General features: G+C 40.7%; 1 protein-coding gene across 1 annotated transcript in view; it reads right to left on the minus strand.

Moving 5' to 3' along the window:
• Window positions 1-1,903: 1,903 nt before the first annotated feature.
• Window positions 1,904-20,634, minus strand: part of RHBDL3 (rhomboid like 3) — a 163,596-nt gene continuing 144,865 nt past the window's right edge. The window contains exons 9-10 of the mRNA XM_070735999.1: window positions 4,740-4,800; window positions 1,904-2,378 (exon numbers count right to left, since the gene is read on the minus strand). Of these exons, the coding sequence (XP_070592100.1) occupies window positions 2,107-2,378; window positions 4,740-4,800 (333 nt within the window). The 3' untranslated portion in view covers window positions 1,904-2,106. The remainder of the gene's footprint in view (window positions 2,379-4,739; window positions 4,801-20,634) is intronic.

Here is a 20,634-nt window from a genome sequence, read left to right on the forward strand (position 1 = left end):
CTAAACAAACAAACAAATGTCCTACTATTATTTGCTTCCTAGCAGCGGTGTAGATTTAATTATTTTAAATCCACAGAGATATTTTCCACACACACAAAATCTCCCCCTCCTGACAGAAGAAGTGCATCCCATGAGGTTGCATAAATAATTCACTCAGGCTTGCACACCTGTTGAAGTACTACTATTAAACACATCCCTGATCCATTAAAGCAGGCGCTTCCAACCTTGGCAACTTTATGACTTGTGGACTACAACTCCCAAAATTCTTCAGCCACTTGCTGGCTGAGGTGTTCTGGGAGCTGATGTCCACAAGTCATAAAGTTGTCAATGTTGGAAACCCCTGCATTAAAGCAATTCTCCCCAGACTCATGTCCTAAACTATAACGAGACCAAAACACTCTGAATTCCAGGTGAATAGAGGACTCCTAAACAATAGCAGGTAGTTAAAAGTTCTCCTTACTGCCTTCTAGTTATCTGGATTTCTCAGCCTAAATTATTGGTAGCCCTGAATAAACCACATCTCTCCAACTTTTTCCACAGATGTTGACAGGGCAAGAGTAAAATGCCAATATGGTAGGTGTGACAACTCAACAGAAACTCTGCCTGTTTTTAATGTGCATTGCTGCATGTAAAAAGGAGGCAGGACTTCGATCGTGCAGCTGCCTCCTCCATATCAACTGTTTAAAAACCACTTCTACAGGGGGAGTGTTTTCAATTGTGCGTAGATTAAAGACTTCAGTTCGCAGAATTCCTTTGGTCCTGCTGAATTCCAACATATTTAGAGACCATCAGGTTGAGAACGGCTGCAATAAAATATATGTTGAACAATTAACAAAAGATCATTACAATTTTGCTGATTGCATTCACAAGAGGCAAAAGGACAAACCTGTATTTTGCAAACCAAAATTGGTAGAATGTTTTGTTGGAGGAGCACATCTACTTCTTCCAAAATTGGTTGATCAAGATCTTGCAAATACAGAAGACTGCAGCAGAGCTTGTTAAAGGCAGGCTAAACATCAAGAATATCCATTACGTTGTTTAATGGGTTGTGAAATTCTGGAAGAACTCTTTTTAAAAAGTAGACCATCTAACTATCTTTCTCCAAGCAGCAGATTCTGCTTTAAAATAAACAGAAGGACTAAAGGCCCAGAGGAAATAATATAGTTATTGTAAGATTCAACAGCTTCAACTAGTCTGAGATGACTAAAAACCCAGCCACAAACAATTATAAAAAAACAATGAAATATTCAGCTGAATTTTATAAGCAGACTAAAGCACCTTCAAATATTTCACTATGATTTAGTTGATTCTTTAGCGGAAAACCAGTCTCTGCAAGTGGTCACGAGTGAACATCTAAATTCAGAATCCTCCATTTATTTTCCCCTCATAATTATCCAGACAACTCGACCAATGGGGGAAAGGCTAAAATATTTGGACTTAGAGACTTTATGGCTCTGTAGAGCTACAAAGTGGATACTCGGCTGGCATGCCTTATGTGGTCTCTAAGCCTTCCTTTTGCCCTGCCTTACAACCCATCCACTAAAGAAAGGAATATATTTTCCAAACAGACTGAAGATTGTCTGGCATGATCCGATATAATAGTACTACAGTTCCCATCATCTTAAACCAAAGTGAAGGGTTTATAGCACAACACATCTGGAGGACATCAGCTAAGAAACGCTCTTCTAAAGTTTCTAACTGTGAATGCTGAAAAAGACAAAACCATCCAGATGAGCCTTCGCTGGGTGCATGAACATTTCACCCATATGCATTGGGCTAAGCATCCAGGGGGCTGAATCTTCCTTTGGAGTAGAGCACCAAACAGGTTATATGAGCAAAGGGCACAAGGTGTGGCTCATAAAAATCATGGTACCTGTAAATTCTTCATACCCAAACATCTTCCAAGCAAGGATCCATGGAGTCGTCCTTAATATTCATTTTGTATAGTTCTCCCTTGATGAATGTCATTCTAGAACTTGGATACATTCCCCTCCTGTCACATTCATAAAAAAATAAATCCTCTGGTTTCATTATTATTATTATTATTTTGCCCATAAAGCTGGACGATAGGAAGTCACTTCTTTGTCTGTTGTTTAGCCCAAGCTCTTAAGGAAGTGGAGGTAGTTTTAGATCCAACAGGCTGTAGGCAAAAATGTTCCAGAAGATGGCAAAGAGAACAAACACTATATACATGGAAACGAAGATCCACCACACTGATTGATCTTGAAGTCTCTGCTCATAGTTCCTTAGAATAACCACGCCAAGGGTGATTCCCACTCCCACCCCACCGAGGTGGGCAACGAAACTGGGATGAGGACACGGAGGATAAGCGGATGGGTAGAATCTCAGCCATACAGCTCTTCCAAATTCAAAGCTCACTGAAAGAGAGACGAAGTGGGAAGTCACACAGGCTCACAATTCATCAGAAATTGCACAGCTTTGTCCATTCACTCTCCCGTAGAATCCCATGCTATTATGCTGTGTTCCTTACTATTTTGAGCAACATTTTCAAGGAACAGAACAGATTATTGCGCAAGAATTTCACCCAATGACTTGAAAATAAGTCCCTGACAACTTTATCTTTTTAAATAAAATATTTCTTTTGGAACAATTTGGTTTCAGAAAAAAATTGTCCTGTAATCTACAACTTCTACACTGCAAAAACGTATGGACTATGAAACTCGATCAGGGCAAAGTAATAGATGCAATTTACATGGACTTCTTTAAAGCCATTGATTCAGTGGTACACAACAGACTAGTTCTAAAAAAAAAAAGTCCCCCCCCCCATTACTGACAGATTTTTTTTAAAGAGCCTTCTCTATGAATCTTCTTTTCATTTCCCCCATCCCTTTTCCCCTTGAGAAAATAATCTGCCTTTCTCTTTTTGTACCTAGTCCTATTATCATAATGGGATGTAAAATCATATTAGAGTTCAGCTATAATCTCTGCTGCCAAAGACTAGTGGAACACAGGTGGCGATTCAGATTAAGCAGATAGATTAGGAAAGATTAGGCAGCCTCTCCAGAACTTTATGGAGGTTCCCTTGTTTTCCACTTAAGCCAATTGCTGGTTAGTCCAAATTTTCTAATGAACCATTAAAAAAATGCAAGCAAGTCTTAAAGTGGGAAAAACCAAGGGACAGGTCCCATATCCCTGATTTTGGCTTCAAGGAGCACAAATGTATGATTGTATTTAACTTGATTACTCTTTTTAAAATTATTAATTTAATTTATATGCTGCTCAACTCCCTGAGGATTCTGGGTGGTTTACAACAGAGAGAGCAACATCTAAAAGAGCAATTTAAAAATAATTTTAAAAAACTCATATTAGACCATGCATATCTCTCTTGGCCGGATCTAGGTGATACTTTATGTGGTCAATGGCCCCAGGCCTGCCAGAAAAACCAAGTCCTTATGGTTTTCTGGAAGGCCAGTAGGGTGGAGGCATACATATCTCAGGAGGTACCTGATTCCAGAGAGCCAGAGCCGCCACAGAGAAGGCCCTTACCCATGGCCCCGCCAGCTGACATTGTTTAGCTAATGGGACCTGGAGGAGGCCAACCCTGTGGACTCTTATTGGTCACTGGGAGATGTGTGGTAGAAGGTGGCTCTAAGCCATATAGGGGTTTATAAGTGATAACCAACACCTTGAATTGCATCTGGAGCCTGACCAGTGAACCAGTAGTTGGTGTGATGTGGGTGCACCTAGGTGCACCCACAATAGCTTGCATTGTTGTGTTCTGGACCAGCTGAAGTCTCCAAACGCTTTTCAGGGGTAGCCCCATGTAGAACGCATTGCAATAGTCCAACCGTGAGATGATAAGGGCTTGAGTGACCATGTGAAGAGCCTCTTGATCCAGGTAGGGCTGCAATTGGTGCACCGGGCGAACCTGTGCAAAGGTCACCCTAGTTACAGCTGAGTGATGTTGATCCAATCTCAGCTGAGATTGTTCTACATTGCAAAACATGACAAGATATATTATTACAGAAACGCTAACGGGCGCATGTAAAACCCTGCTGAAAATGTTACCTAATTTAGTAATGAAATGACTGCCATGCAGCAACTCAGAGGACAAGGGTTTGCCTAAAGGGCACCGATAAGTCTGACTCAGAGCCTGCTGGAAGAACCAGGTCTTAATTTCCTTCCTGAAGGCCAGTAAAGTCAGCGAGGGAGACTTTCTAAAGCCTTCACAAGTGGCCACCACTTGCTTAGCTAGTGAGGAATTCCAACTTATTCTTAATTTCCAAGAAGCCATAATTTATTCCTGGTTTCTTTCTCTGGGGAAAAAAAGCCCAATCAAAGAAGTTGATCTACTTATTGGTCATTAGCACTGTCCAAATTAATTGTTGTGCCATCCAGTCTGGTCCCAAATGTAGATGTGATTCAACACATCCTCTATAGCAATGTTTCCCAATCTTGGCAACTTGAAGATATTTGAACTTCAACTCCCAGAATTTGGACTTCAACTCCCAGAATTCCAGAATGCATTCGCTGGCTGGGGAATTCTGGGAGTTGAAGTCCAAATATCTTCAAGTTGCCAAGGTTGGGAAACACTGTTCTACAGGGTTTAGAAAGCAAAGTGAGCAGTTCTATATGGCACAGTCCCAAGATTGATTTTTTTTTTCTAATTTCCCACTATTATCTCTAGGCTACTAATCTGAAAAAAGAATAGATGAGATCAAGACTATCTTTAAGCATAGCAGGTGCGCTAATGAGAATCATTTAATGAGGATACTTACTGCAGATCAAGGCAACGGCCATGCGCAGCAGCTTGAATTGACACTTCATTCCAGACCAGTTCTGAGAAAGAAATCAAAGAATATCCAAGTGATTCTTTTCCCCATCTGCTCAATATCTGGAGACAGACCTGATTCCCTGGGGCTTAATTTGGGTCCCTTCTCCTTTCATTTAATGTCTTTGGCTTTTGGAATACACATCCATCCCTTCATCTTTTTTCATTGCACACCCATTCCAGCTTTGGTAAGGAGACCCTGAGAAATAAATTAAAAGACTTGCCTTCTGAAAGCTACCAATTCGTTCTTTCCTAAATCAGCCAGAATATTGACCGGAAGAAAAAAAAAGTTTTTTTTTTCAAAATCAAGATGTGAATTCGGGTTTTATATAGAAACATAGAAACATAGAAGACTGACGGCAGAAAAAGACCTCATGGTCCATCTAGTCTGCCCTTATACTATTTCCTGTATTTTATCTTACAATGGATATATGTTTATCCCAGGCATGTTTAAATTCAGTTACTGTGGATTTACCAACCACGTCTGCTGGACGTTTGCTCCAAGGATCTACTACTCTTTCAGTAAAATAATATTTTCTCACATTACTTCTAATCTTTCCCCCAACTAACTGCAGATTGTGTCCCCTTGTTCTTGTGTTCACTTTCCTATTAAAAACACTTCCCTCCTGAACCTTATTTAACCCTTTGACATATTTAAATGTTTCGATCATGTCCCCCCTTTTCCTTCTGTCCTCCAGACTATACAGATTGAGTTCATTAAGTCTTTCCTGATACGTTTTATGCTTAAGATCTTTCACCATTCTTGTAGTCTGTCTTTGGACCCGTTCAATTTTGTCAATATCTTTTTGTAGGTGAGGTCTCCAGCACTGAACACAGTATTCCAAATGTGGTCTCACCAGCGCTCTATATAAGGGGATCACAATCTCCCTCTTCCTGCTTGTTATACCTCTAGCTATATCCTTTGCATTGCTCAAGACTATCTCATTTTATGATATTTTTTATAAAAAATGTTGCTCTCCATGCAGTGAAACCTTCTGCTGTTTCCCTTAATGAGCTCTTAGAAAACATGAGCAGGTTTGGTATGGAGGATTTCTGGTAATGGGGTGATCTGTGCAATGCTAAACTATGATGTAACCTTCAATACTTTACAGAATAACAGAGTTGGAAGGGACCTTGGAGGTCTTGTAGCCCAACCCCTTGCTCAGGCAGTAAATCCTACATTTCAGACAAATGGTTGTCCAATCTCTTCTTATCCAACGTTGGAGAATTCACAACTATTGGAGATAAGTCGTTCAACTGATTAATTGTTCTAATATTTGAGGTGAGAGCTACTATTATTAAAATTATACAATACTGGGTTCATTCAATACTTAGTCACAAATCACAGCTATAAACCATAAAATCTATATAGCATAACAGAGTTGGAAGGGACCTTGGGGATCTAGTCCAACCCCCTGCTTAGGCAGAAAGCCCTGCACCACTTCAGACAGATGGTTATCCAACATCTTCTTAAAAACTTCTAGTGTTGGAGCATTCACAACTTTTGAAGGCAAATTGTTCTACTGATTAGTTCTTACTATCAGAAAATTTGTCCTTAGTTCTAAGTTGCTTCTCTCCTTGATTAATTTCCACCCATTGCTTCTTGTCCTACCCTCAGGCGCTTTGGAGAGTAGCTTGACTCCCTCTTCTTTGACCCCTGAGACATTGGAACACTGCTGTCATATCAACCTTATTCCTTATATTTTTGTTAATTTAGACATGTGTTTCTGCAACCATTCTTCATATGTTTTAGCCTCCAGTCCCCTAATCTTCTTTGTTGCTCTTCTCTACATTTGGAAATATAAAAATGTAAACCGCTCTATACTCGACTGCAGGAAATACGACTTTAGTAACCGAGTAGTTGATGCATGGAGCTCACTACCAGACTCTGTAGTATCTTCACCTAACCCCCAAAACTTTACTCTTAGACTATCCACTGTTAACCTCTCCCAATTCCTAAGAGGTCAGTCAGTAAGGGGCATGCATAAGTGCACAATCATGCCTTCTGTCCCCTGTCCTAATGTTTCTTTTTTACTAGTATCATGTATATGAATATTATCATATCTTTATATGCCACCAATATGTACTTGACAAAACAAACAAAAATAAAAAAATAAAAATAAGTAAAGTCATTCTTGTGTGTTCTCATAGTACAGGCACTTGTCTGCTCACCATTCACAGTTTTAACTATTGCTCTCCAGATGCAAGATGGTCCATTAGCTTATTTTGCAATACCTCATCTCTTGCATAGATCCAGAGAAGGAACAACTACAAACCCCAAACCCCCAGGAGGCTTTGGATGTGCCACTTGTATTATTATTATTGTTGTTGTTGTTGTTGTTTGTTTATTTGTTTATTTGTTTATTTATTTGTTTGTTTGTTTGTTTGTTTATTTATTTATTTGATTTATTTGATTTTTATGCCGCCCTTCTCCTTAGACTCAGGGCGGCTTACAACATGTTAGCAATAGCACTTTTTAACATAGCCAGCATATTTGCCCCCACAATCCAGGTCCTCATTTTACCCACCTTGGAAGGATGGAAGGCTGAGTCAATCTTGAGCCGGTGATGAGATTTGAACTGCTGACTTTCAGATCTACAGTCAGCTTCAGTGGCCTGCAGTACAGCACTCTACCTGCTGCGCCACCCCGGCTCATCTGTTGTTGTTGTTGTTGTTGTTGTTGTTGTTATTATTATTATTATTATTATTATTATTATTATTATTATTATTATTATTGAAGGTACAACATTATGTTTACAGGAAAAGGAAAAAAAGACTGAAAATAATCTGATCCATTAATGAAGAAATTATAAAGGAATCTAAAACAGTCTATGGAATTGTATACATGTTGCATTAAAATTGCAATTGAATGTTTCTACAGTGTATATTGTGCATCCCTATGGAATGAGAAGGAAAGTGGAGATTTTAGAAATTGGAGGAAGGAGGTCATTCAAGGTCAATGCTAGGCAACCTTAGCCTCTCATGTCAGCTTCTACAACTCCAGGTGTCAAAGAAGAGGCATTGTAGGTAAAGTGATTTCAAGGACCAAGAAAGATGGAGTTGTCACTGGCTGGGACATAAAGTCTGCCTATACAGTGATTACAACCCTGCTCTTTCCTGAACATTGGACAGGCTGGGATGATAGGAATTATTGCTCAATAAAATCTGGGTTCTCAGGCCAGAACACCTTGCTCCTCATATCTCTTTTTAAGAATCCTCCAGGTCAATGGCATCATATATCAGACAGGGAGAGAGATACTGGACCTACATTTCAGATCTCATCTAACTAATCAACAACGCTCAAGAGGACATTTGGAACGCTGCCATTAGATTGGTTAAAAGAGGAGATTCATTCTTCCCAAGCAGACCTTTTATTGATTTCTCTCTGTTTTCCAAATTCTGAAATGTAGTCAGCAAAGCAGCATTGCTGTGAAGGATATTCTTAAATTCAGTGATCATTCTAAGAAATTCATAGGCATGAATAGCAGTAATGTTTAGACTTATATACTATCCCATAGTGTGTTAAAGCACTTTCCGGGCTGTTTACAATGAAGTATTATTTGCATATTGCCCCCAACAATCTGAGTCTTCATTTTACCAACCTCAGAAGGATGAAAGGCTGAATCAACCTTGCGCCCCATCAGGACCGAACTTTTAACCACTATATCACCAGGATTCCCATTGAAGTTGGGAATATTATCTCCTTTGAAAGTGTTACATGCAGTGGTCTTGCCACAAGCAGTCTTGTTTGAAAGGAAATTGCAGCAGTGTTTCTCAGTCTTGGCAACTTTAACTCTCTGAATTCCTCGGCTAGTGTTGTGGTTAGCTCTGGCCCAGCTCCTGCCCCAAGGACTGTGGATGTGGGGGAGACATCCACATGCTGCAGGCCTGTTTTGCCCCTGGTGGAATCTGCTGATGAAGGCTCCTCTGATCAAGAAGACATGAGTGACAGGGAGGAGGAGAGTGTGGCAGACAGTTCAGAAGGAGATCAATTATCTAGCTCCTCCTTGGATTCAGAACAAGAGTTAATGATACAGCCACGCTGAGAGCGATGCATAGGCAACAATAACTGAGAGATTATTATCAAAGAAAATGAGGCCACCTGTGGTTGGGTGGGGCTGTGGTAATTTGGAGCAGGGGGAGAAAATGTAAATATAAAAGTATGAGGGTTATCTGGGAAGTAAGGTTACAAGACAGGTAGCTCTCACGGGGAATGTTTGAGGGAGAGATTGCTACTACCCTGTTTCCCCGAAAATAAGACGTACCCCGAAAGTAAGGCATGTCAGAGTTTTTGCAGAATTTGCTAATATAAGGCACCCCCCGAAAATAAGGCGTAGTCAAGTTTACATACGGTACGGTGGAAAAACATACGGTACCATTCAAAGCTGTTCATAGCAGTACCGTAATAATGTGGCGTCCCCTGCTGGCCCCTTCCATCGCTTTGTACCATCCAGTACAGCAGACACAGTCTGCTGCTGTCTCACCGCCATTACAGTCTCCACTACAGTGCGTAGACTGTAGCTCCTCTGGTGGCCGGAAGCTGCAATAGCGGGAGTATACTGTTGTACCATATAAGTGTCGTCGTTTGTGTGTGTGGGTGCCATACTGACAGGTACCGTACCATAATCAGTGTACCGTACGGTACACTTTCTTTGGGGGTGTCAGCTTTTCTGCCTGTGAATTTGTCTTATTTGAGAAATATAAGGCACCCCCCGAAAATAAGGCGTAGCACAACTTTTGGAGCAAAAATTAATATAAGACAGTGTCTTATTTTCGGGGAAACACGGTACTATCATGTAGCGGGAAGCCAGTGGAAAAGAACGAGCAGTACTAGTGATCAATAGATCATTGACTGATGTTGTGGTGAAGGTTCGAGATGAGTGTCCTGATTCTGTTTCCCTCCATGTGTGAAGTTGCGTTGTAATACACTACCTGAATGCTAAGGGCATGAACGCTGCTGCGGTGGGTGCCCAAGATGCTTACTGAAGGGCACAGAATCAACAAAGTCAGTGCCGCCCAAGAATTCCTTGACATTTCGAGATTGAAGGTGAAGGTTTTCTTAACTGTATAGTAACAGGAGATGAAACTTGGGCGTATCACCATGTTCTAGAGCAGTGTTTCCCAAGCTTGGCAACTTGAAGATATTTGGACTTCAACTCCCAGAATTCACCAGCCAGCAAATGCTGGCTGGGGAATTCTGGGAGTTGAAGTCCAAATATCTTCAAGTTGCCAAGGTTGGGAAACACTGCTCTAGACAGCAAACGTCAATCAATGCAGTGGCACCATACTCATTCTCCTTCATCCCCAAAATTCAAAACTCAGCAATTGGCGAGAAAAATCTTGGGCACCCATTGCGCAGAAATCTTGGGTACCCATCACAGCAGTGTTCATGCCCTTAAATTTCAGGTAGCATATTACAGTGTGCACTTTGCACTTGGAGGGAAACTGAATGAAGATGCTCATCTCAAACATTCACCACGACGCCAGTCGATGATCTACTGACCACTGGCACTGCTCGTTCACGTCCGCTGGCTTCCCTGCTACACAATACTAATACCAACTTCCCCCATGAGAGCTATGTGCTTGCAACCTTACTTTCCGGATAACCCTTGTCATTTGAAATACAGTGCTCCCTCGATTTTCGCGGGTTCGAACTTCGTGAAAAATCTATACCACGGTTTTTCAAAAATATTAATTAAAAAAATACTTCATGGGTTTTTTCCCTATACCATGGTTTTTCCCGCCTGATGACGTCATATGTCATCACCAAACTTTCATCTCCCTTTAATAATTATTTTTTTAAATAAACTTTAATAAATAAACATGGTGACTAATAATCTAAATGGTTGCTAAGGGAATGGGAAATTGCAATTTAGGGGTTTAAAGTGTTAAGGAAAGGCTTGTGATACTGTTCATAGTAAAAAATAGTGTATTTACTTCCGCATCTCTACTTCGCGGAAATTCGACTTTCGCGGGCGGTCTCAGAATGCATCCCCCGCAAAAATCGAGGGAACACTGTATATCTAAATAGGTAGTTAATGGGACCTTGTTTGTTATATTATAGGGTTGGGTCATAGCATATTTCTCTTGATCTTACAGAACAAGATAAAATGGGCAATAATGCAGATTTAAATAATAATGGATAAGGGTGGTGGAATATCAAGCACGCATATCGTTTGAATAGAGATAGCAATTTTTACTGAAATTTCAATTGCTTGATGTTTTCCCTTGGCCCTTTGAACTTTAAATAACACATCACACATTGTTTGATTCTCTGTTCAGTTTATCTTGTGTTCGTTTCCTGAACGGCAGAGTTATGTGATTCTAGTTTGGGGGTTATAAGGGCAGAAGGGTTCACGTGCTGCTCTTGCAAATACTCATTCACACATCAACAGGTTCAGTGCTAGTTACACACACCCTTGACCGATGGTCACATGAGGATTCTGAGCCAGCCTGAAAGTAAACTCTATATGTTTGACAGCTGAAGAGAGCTACTTCTTGCTTGGCTGCAGGGCATGTAGTTAAAATGCTTGTGAAACAAACAATTGTTTTGTTTTGTTTTTGCCTATCTTTGCTCTTGCCTCAGTAACCTTTTCTGGCTCCTGGAATTCGGGACCTTTAAGGGAAATGGTGGCATGGTGGCTTTGCGGTTCCCACTCAGCAGACCAAACAAAAGGACCAGGGATGAAATTAATAATAATTCCTTTTTCCTTTGGCAAGTGAGGAGCCAACTGCAAAATGCAAGTCAATGTGGTTTCTAAACATTTCCCCCCTCCCTTTTGCATGGAGTGGGAACATTTATGTTCCTGCAAGATTGATTGCAAAGCAATGAAGATTAAACCCTGCTTTTTAAAAAAACTGCCTCTGACAATTTGGAAGTGAAAAGGGTGGCATTAAAAGCCCAATTGCATAAGTTGCTCCATGCTACATTGCTAATAGTAGTAATGATATTTTTCATTTCCCCCAATCTCTCCCCACTTTCAAAATTAATGTGGATTGTAGCTAACTGTAGCTGTGACCTTTCGAGCAACAGCAAGATGAGATTAGGACTGCAAGATCATTGGTGCTCTTATTTTAGGAAATTATAAATGCTATATGCAGATTATTTGACAGTGAATACGTCTCTCATTTCATTAACATGCAGCACAAAGAAGTATTTCAAGAATTAATGCCTGATATATTAATAAGATAAATTCTGAAGAAGAAGAAAAAATAATTAAGGATAAAACAAAAGCACAGATGTATTATTTTTTATATAAATGGGCAAAGGAATGTTAAATTTTGCCCCAAATTATCAAAATCTGATTTTCCTTGGTTTGGCTCAGTTTCAATGTTTTGTTTTGTTTTTTTTAATCTAGCAGTGTCTGTGAGATGACAGGTGGAGATGTACACAACTTGCAACATGTTGGCACAATACTGCTTTAGTTATGTTGACAAAAATGATAGATTCTACAAAGACTTCTATTGACTTTTAGGCCAAAGCATCTGTCATACAGGCATGTTTCCCCTGCTATAAGCGGATTCTCGTTTCCCACCCTGAAAATATTATCCTGGTTATTTTTTTTTCTTTTTATTTATTTAGACAACCATGTGTTAGGCCCTTTTTGGTTGTGAATTTAGTAATACAAGAGTTAATCACTCCAATAAGTGGCTTTGATAAAAGTGTCACATTTATTCTAAACCAGCGGATGCTCAGATTAGCCATGCAAACGCTCTCCTACATTACCAAATACAGTGAACAATACAATTTTGTATATTATCTATTTAGAAGTAAGAAGTATTAGGTTCAACTGGGTAAGCTATAAGGATTGCAAGCCTTGAAAGCCTGTCTATATTTGTCTCTCCATCTGCTTATGTACAGATGGCTCTACAAGAAATATTAGCAGGCCAATAAACTGGTTTGACTTATTTACTTATTTATTTATTGGACGTCTATGCTGCCCCTCTCTGAGTACTCGGGGCAGCTCATAACACATAATAAAACAATACATAACATTTCGGGTCCAATTAATTAAATATATAATCTAAAACTAAAAACCCTAAAAAACCAGTCATTCCCATTCAATCGGTTTATCTCAGTCCATTCATCAGCCATGGGGCAAGAATCTAACGGCCCCGGGCCTGGTGACATAAGTGAGTCTTAAGACTCTTGCGGAAGGCAAGGAGGGTGGAGACAGTACGAATCTCTGGGGGGAGTTGATTCCAGAGTTTTGGGGCCCCCACAGAGAAGGCCCTTTCCTTAGGCCCCGCCAACCAGTATTGTCTAATTGACAAGACCTGGAGAAGGCCAACTCTGTGGGACCTAACCGGTCACTGAGATTCATGGGGCAGGAGGCGGTCCCATAGGTATTCTGGTCCGATGCCATGTAGACTTAAATTAAGTGGTTGAGATATTACACTAAGCCATTATTTGTTAAATTTTCTGGACTCACCCCAAACTATAAACCATAACTTATAAACTGCAGTGATTGCATTCCTAAAACAAACTATCCAACTATCCAAACTAAATCACATTATGATTTAGCACAATATGTAGTCATAGTGTGCTAAGTCATACAAAATACTGTATGAACAGAGAGAGAGACTCATGATCACGTGACGTATTAATACCACTTTATAATGCCTTGGTTGGTGGTAAGGCCACACTTTGAATACTACAACCAATTTTGGTCACCACAATGTAAAAAGGATGTGGAGACTCTACAAAGAGTACAGAGAGGAGCAACAAAGATGATTAGGAGACTAGCGGCTAAAACATATGAAAAGTTGTTAGAATTGGGTATGTCTAATTTAATAAAAAGAAGGATTAGGGGAGACATGATAGCAATGTTCCAATATCTAAGGAATTGTCACAAAGAAGAGGGAGTCAAACTATTCTCCAAAGCACCTGAGGGTAGAACAAGAAGCAGTAGGTGGAAATTAAACAAGGAGAGAAGCAACTTAGAACTAAGGAGAAATTTCCTGAGAATTAGAACAATTAATCAGTGGAACAACTTGCCTCCAGAAGTTGTAAATGCTACAAAACTGGAAATTTTTAAGAAGAGATTAGACAACCATTTGTCTGAAATGGCGTAGAGCTGTTAACCAAACTCCATTTGCATATCCACAAAAAAAACAACCCATAAAACTTTTAATTGGAGGGAGGAAAGGCGCTTCAGAATGTGAGGGAATGTTCACATCAAAAGTCCTTAAAAGAGCTGCATTTTCCCCTGGAATTGTGCGATTACATTGTGATCACTGTGACATGCTGGAATCGTGCACCTACATTGTGACCCTGGGAAAAGGCACATGCAATTTAAGGAATTGCAGGTTGTCTCATAAATATTCTGAGATACCTTTGCACTCTTGAATCCAAACGCCCAAACAGCAGATATTCCAAATGCAAAACCTGTGCATTTGAAGAAAATATAAACAAAAGAACCTCTAACTGGAAGTTGGTTTGGACTTTCTTGGTTACTTGTTTGTTTCACATGTAGGGGAGATATGAGATCCCTAATATTAATCCCTCCTGTTGAGGACAACCTATGCTCTACACGGCATCAGACCAGAATACCTCTAGGACCATCTTCTGCGGCACAAATCCCAGCGGTTGATAAGGTCCCACAGAGTTCGTCTTCTCCGGGTCCTGTCGACTAAACAATGTCGTCTGGCGGGCCCCAGGGGAAGAGCCTTCTCTGTGGGGGGCCCGGCCTTCTGGAATCAGCTCCCCCTGGAGATTTGCACTGCCCCCACCCTCCTTGCCTTCCGAAAGAGTTTAAAAACTCATCTTTGTCGCCAGGCCTGGGGTTATTAGATCTTCCCCCTGACCAATGAATGTTTCTTAGTCTGATTGTTGAATGAATTGTTAATGGAAGTGTTTTTTTTTAATTAAAATTTTAAGAATTGTTTTTATGTATATTAATTGGCTTGTTTACTACTGTCTCTTTTATATGCTGCGAGCCGCCCCGAACCCTTGGAGAGGGGCGGCATACAAACCTATTCTATTCTATTCTATTCCATTTCATTCCACCCCACTTCTATTCTATTCTATTCTATTCTGTGTAGGTATCAAATATGAAAACTGCCGTAAGAAGTTTCATTATTAGAGTTCCAGTTCCGACAGTTAACAGTATCATAAAAATTGGACAGAACAATAAATAACATGAAACCATAAAAATAACATGATAGCCTAATCCCCCAATCAAGAATATTGCTTCTCTTGTTCAATCTAGTTTTTTTAAAAAACTGCCAGTCTGACTCCAGAGAAGAGGCTATTTCCCTGAATTATAGGAAGTGCCACTACTTCATCCCAATAGAAATACAAGTGTGGTCTGTGCCATATGTGGGTCTAGTCACATCCGCATAATGTCCACGAGATCTATGGACGTCGCGTGGATATCAAACCCTAGTTGTACTTCAATCTGTCTGGGAAATGAAGTCCCACCCTCCTACCAGGCTAACAACTGTTTAGTGAAGATGGACAGGACACCATGAATCCCTCTCAGATTAAGTTTCTGGTTAGTGAGAAGGAATTCTTATAAAACAACTTTGTTCCGGTAACTTGACTTCCTTCCAAAACAATAGATGACAAAGGCTACAGGTTTCATATACCTCGAGGCTTGTTTGTACAGCAGCATTGGAATAAAGGGAAAAATATTACTTTAATATCTGTAGAACTGACAATGTTCTTTTAGAAATATGCTGGGAGCCAAATGAAACAATGTTCTGGGGATAAGGGGAAAAATAGCTGTTGTTGGTTTTTCTGTAGTTAAATATTACTGGGGACATAGTAGCTAACTAAGAGGGTCTTAGAGCTCGGATCTCTCCCCTTGGGATGAGGGGCACAACCCACAACCACGTTGCTGAAATTACAAGAGAAGTTTAAATCCTCTTGCAGGCAAAGTGAAATAAACAGATAATTTTAATTTCCTCTCTTTCACTTGTCTGTCATTAAAAAGGCACATAAGTACAGGTTTAAGAATCAAGGCTGTGATTATTTTCAGCAGCCTGCTTCTATAGGTACACGGTGAAAAATAACTTGGAAGTAAGACGTGGGGCCATGCATTGCCTGTCTTCAAATCCTTCTCCCTCTGCTTTGAGATCGAAAGCAAAAGATTGGGGAAAAGGGTTTTGCAACCTCAAAACCACACACCCCAAAACAAATTTTGGAGATGATATAATTCAATTGGGGGAAAGCATTATGGGAAACATAGTTCCTGAAGAGTAAGCCAGAGAATGTGCTATGGAATCACAATACTAAAAGAATACCTGGCTGGTGACTTCATCTCCGGCCTGTTTTGCTGCAGGGCCAGGGAGACACAACACTTGGCCAGCTCCTGGGAGGCTTCGGCCTTCCCAGTGACATCATCCAGGGGCGGAGCCTGCAGCCCTATAAAAGGGCTGGGCAGGCTCCAGGGCCTCCTTTTCGCCCTGGATGACAAGAGGAGAACACCCACCCGCCCTCCCTATCTTTCAGTGTGCCAGTGGGGTCGCCCCTCGGGGGGCCGAATAGGAATTTTTGGTGGTCACGGTATTTTCTGCGACCGTTTTTTCGCCTATACCACACTGCGGTGAAGGATGCGCGGTTAGGGGGTGCTTCGCCCATATGCAGGCTAATTGGCATACCTTTGGTCATTTGGGTAGGCAGGTTAGGGGCGAAAAACTGGGTGGTGGTTTAGCAACTGCGTGTTCTCCGTTGGGCATCTTTGGGGATGATTGACAGGTTCTCTCCAAAGACTTGTGGTGTAAGCGACCTGAGCAATTGGGGGGAACCTGTCTTTGGGTCCCGCCCATTGCTGTCCCCTTGTATGGGATAGACGGCGGGACCTCCCACATGCAAGTGCATGGCAGTGAATCAGGTGAGGGCGTGGCCCCTCACCTGGATCAGCATGGAGCTACGCCCATAGTTGCCCCGGAAGTTTTTATTACGTCATTTTCCGCCCCAGAAGCAATTGTTTGACCCTGCGGGTCCTTGTTTAGGGTTATAGTTAATTTATGCAAATTGATTTAAATAAATTATGCAAATTTAATTAATAAAAATGACCCAGTTTAAATCCAGCTCTTGTGTCCGTGTCGTTACTCCGCCTCTGCTGCAATACATTAGTGGAGATGGCCCCATTGTTTAATGGAAAAATGAACTCATTTTGGATTGCTAGAACATATTTGTCTAAGCAAAGCTGAACCATTACCAGGGGCGGGTTCCTCCTATCTCCATACCAGTCCCAGTAATGGGCTGCTGCCCCCAGTGGGGGTAGTAAGTTTATGCACTATTTTTTGAATACTTAATCGTTTTTAAATTGACTTTCCTTCTCTAGTACCTTAGTATGATCCTTAATTACTTTTAAAATAGGAAATAATTAAATAGTATGTTTTTACCCATAAACACTTTAATCATTTTAACCATTATCTACTTTTATAGCTATTAACTTTGGTGTTCTCCTAGACTTGCAACACCTGCTCAAAAAGCTAAGAGAACTTAATATTAATTAATTACAGAGTGAAATTAATTAATTTCACAGAGTGAATGGTAATGAATGTTTTCAATACTAGTAGAACTTTTAGCTTTTTAAATTATATTAATTGGATCCAGATGTATTGTCATTTTCTTTGATACGTTGCGAGCCACCCCGAGTCCTCGGAGAGAAGCGGCACACAAATTCAATAAATAAATAAATAATCTGAATTTCTAGGCCACCCTTCTGGGGATGCAAGGCAGCTTACAAGATAAAAATCAATACAAAATACAAGATATAAATTATAAACCCCAGCCATAAAACCCAAATCTTAAAATCCCAAACATTTAAACCAATTCATCCAAGCTCATCTCAGTCACGCAGCATAATGTCCATGCTCAATGGTCCCAGGCCTGCTGGCAAAGGTTTGAAAACCTTTCAAAAGGCCAGGAGGGCGTGGGACCGTGCAAATCTCTGGGGAGATTTGATTCCAATGTTGTATGCCAACTGCATTGTTTTCTGGATCCTGGGGCCTCTGCACTTAGTCACTAATGCCCTGATCATCTCCTGTTTGGATTATTATAATACGCTTTACAGGGGGCTACCCTTGAAGAGTATTCTCAAACTACAATTATTCCAAAATGCAGCAGTGCAGACAGTTTTAAAGGCCCCTAAGTTGGATTGGTACATGTAACACCGCTGTTACACAAGCTGCCCTAATTGCAATCTGCTTCTGGGTCCGATTCAATATGTTGCTTATCACATTTAAAACCGTCTATAGCAGTGATAACGAACCTATGGCATAAGTGCCACATGTGGCATGCAGAGCCATATCTGCGAGCCGTTGTCCTAGCCAGAGGTGGGCTACTGCCCGGATTGGGGGGGGGGGCGGAATGCAGTGGGGTGGTGAAAATGGAGCTCCACCCCAGAGCACCCAATTTGCACTGAAAGATATTGAAAGAACATGCAGGGCGTCCTGCATAAGCCACACCCACAGTGTGGTAGTGGTAGTAAAAGTTTTGGTAGCCCTTCACTGGTCCTAGCTTAGCTCCAACACGCATGTGCACGCCTCCCAGCTGATTTTTGGCTCACACAGAGACTTTGGGATGGCGTTTCTGGCTTCTGGAGGGGCGAGAGGGGGCGTTTTCACCCTCCCCAGGCTCCAGTGAAGGCTGCTGGGCTCACCGGAAGTCAGGAAATGGGTCATTTCCGGCATTCAGGGGGCCTCCAGGGAGGGGCCCTGTTTTCGCCTTCCCTAGGCATTGAATTATGGATGTGAGCACTCCTATGTGTGCAATAGTGCACGCGCACACTCTTTTGGCACCCAAGGGAAAAAAGGTTCACCACTATAGTGTGGGTCCAGGATATCTGAGGATCTGTCTTCTCCTGATCCTATTGGCCAGCCCCCATGCTGGTAGTAGAGGCCTACTGCAGATCCCATAAGCCAAGGTATTTTGGATGATGGGGTCTAGGAGAAGATCTAGGCTGGAGATGGTGGATGTAATAACAGTGCTCTGCTCCAAACTCATGGTTTTGTAAAGATTACTTTTCATCTTCCGTAATTTTAATCTGTTAATCACCTGTTGTGACTTCTGGGAGCCAGATTCACTTAACAACTGTGTTACTAACTTAACAAATGTAGTTATTCACTTAACAACTCTGGCAAGAATGGGGCAAAATTCACTTAACAAATGTCTTACTTAGCAACAGAAAATTTGGGCTAAATTGTGGTTGTCAGTCAAGGTAAGTAACTGTGGTTACTGATGCAATATGGTTGTGCCCTGGAAATCAGTCTGACAATTCACAAAGGCAACCAGAGTGTTACATACAGGCCTTTAAAGTAATATTTCAATATGTGACCTGAACCATTTGTAAGCATTTCTGAGTTGTATGAAATTGTCTTTTGTCTATCATCTATGACCCTTGCTCAACCTTGTGCCTTTTTATGATAGGTAGGAATCCTGGGAAATGAAGTACAAACATTTAGATAAGCATCAGTAAAGATGCTACAAATAAATCCAGTTTTTTGGGGAAAAGACATCTTTAGAAGACATCTTTGGTTTATTTCTCCACAGAGATAATAATGCACTTGGAAAACTGTGGAAGTTACTGCTAAATCTTGTGTTTTTATTTGGTTTGTTTATCTATTATTTCCCATAGGGTGAACTGCTTTATGATTCTTCTCCCTTTATTTATTTCCAGGAATATTTCATTCTAAAGGCATGGGCATTTTTTATTATTTGCAGTTATTCAAGGACTTCCAGGGAAAATAAAAAGGTTTGATGGAGTCAGCCTCTCAGGAGGAAAAACAAAGCAAAGTGTAACAAATATTGTGATGAATGTGCTTAGAGTGCCAAATGCATCATTTTCATCATCCAAGAATCTCCCTCACTAACATTAAGCTCGAATTATTTATATTTTTTAATTGGCAGGGCTGAATACAATGAGATAAATATAACTGTATATATATTTGGCAATGAAATACAAAGCCTAGAAAGTTTAGAACTAAGACGCCTTAAACAAGATCTAAGTATTGCCCACAAGATCATATGCTGCAACGTCCTGCCTGTCGGCGACTACTTCAGCTTCAACCACAACAACACAAGAGCACACAACAGATTTAAACTTAATATTAACCGCTCCAAACTTGACTGTAAAAAATATTACTTCAGTAACCGAGTTGTTGAAGCGTGGAACTCATTACCGGACTCCATAGTGTCATCCCCAAACCCCCAACACTTTACCCTTGGATTAACCACGGTTGACCTATCCAGATTCCTAAGAGGTCAGTAAGGGGCGAGTACAAGTGCACTAGAGTGCCTTCCGTCCCCTGTCCTATTGCTCTCCTATATCTCCTATACCTTTCTTCTATTCCTATATCTCTTCTTCTATTCTTTCATTGATATGTTCTATTCCTATATCTACTTTTCTATTCTTTCTTAGATATATTTTACTATGAGTATCTCCTCTATAACCTTCATCATGTATTTTACTATGTGTATATAGATATATACCCACTAAAACCCTCATTGTGTATTGGACAAAACAAACAAACAAACAAAATAAAGAAAGAAAGAAAGAAAGTAAGTACACAGCAGATTTTTGGCGCCTGAAAATCTAATAGTAGTCTTCCTTTGGCTGTATTTTACCATAGACTACCCTTTCCCAACCTGGCCTCCTCTGAAGGTGTTAAACAAAAAATCCATAATTCACAGCTTTTCAGATACTGACTTAGCTTATCCACGTCAATAGACCCAAATTGGTTGACTTAGTTTGATGGAAATGGGCTCTATGCTATGCATTTGACAGACTTATATATAAAAACAATATTCTGTGCTTTTAATGTGCTACCCAGTTCTTTTGCTGATAGCCAATGGTTTCCATCTGTCCCTTGCTTTGGTAATGGTCAAA

Source organism: Erythrolamprus reginae, chromosome 2 (assembly GCF_031021105.1).
Source record: "Erythrolamprus reginae isolate rEryReg1 chromosome 2, rEryReg1.hap1, whole genome shotgun sequence".
Classification (NCBI taxonomy): domain Eukaryota; kingdom Metazoa; phylum Chordata; class Lepidosauria; order Squamata; family Dipsadidae; genus Erythrolamprus; species Erythrolamprus reginae.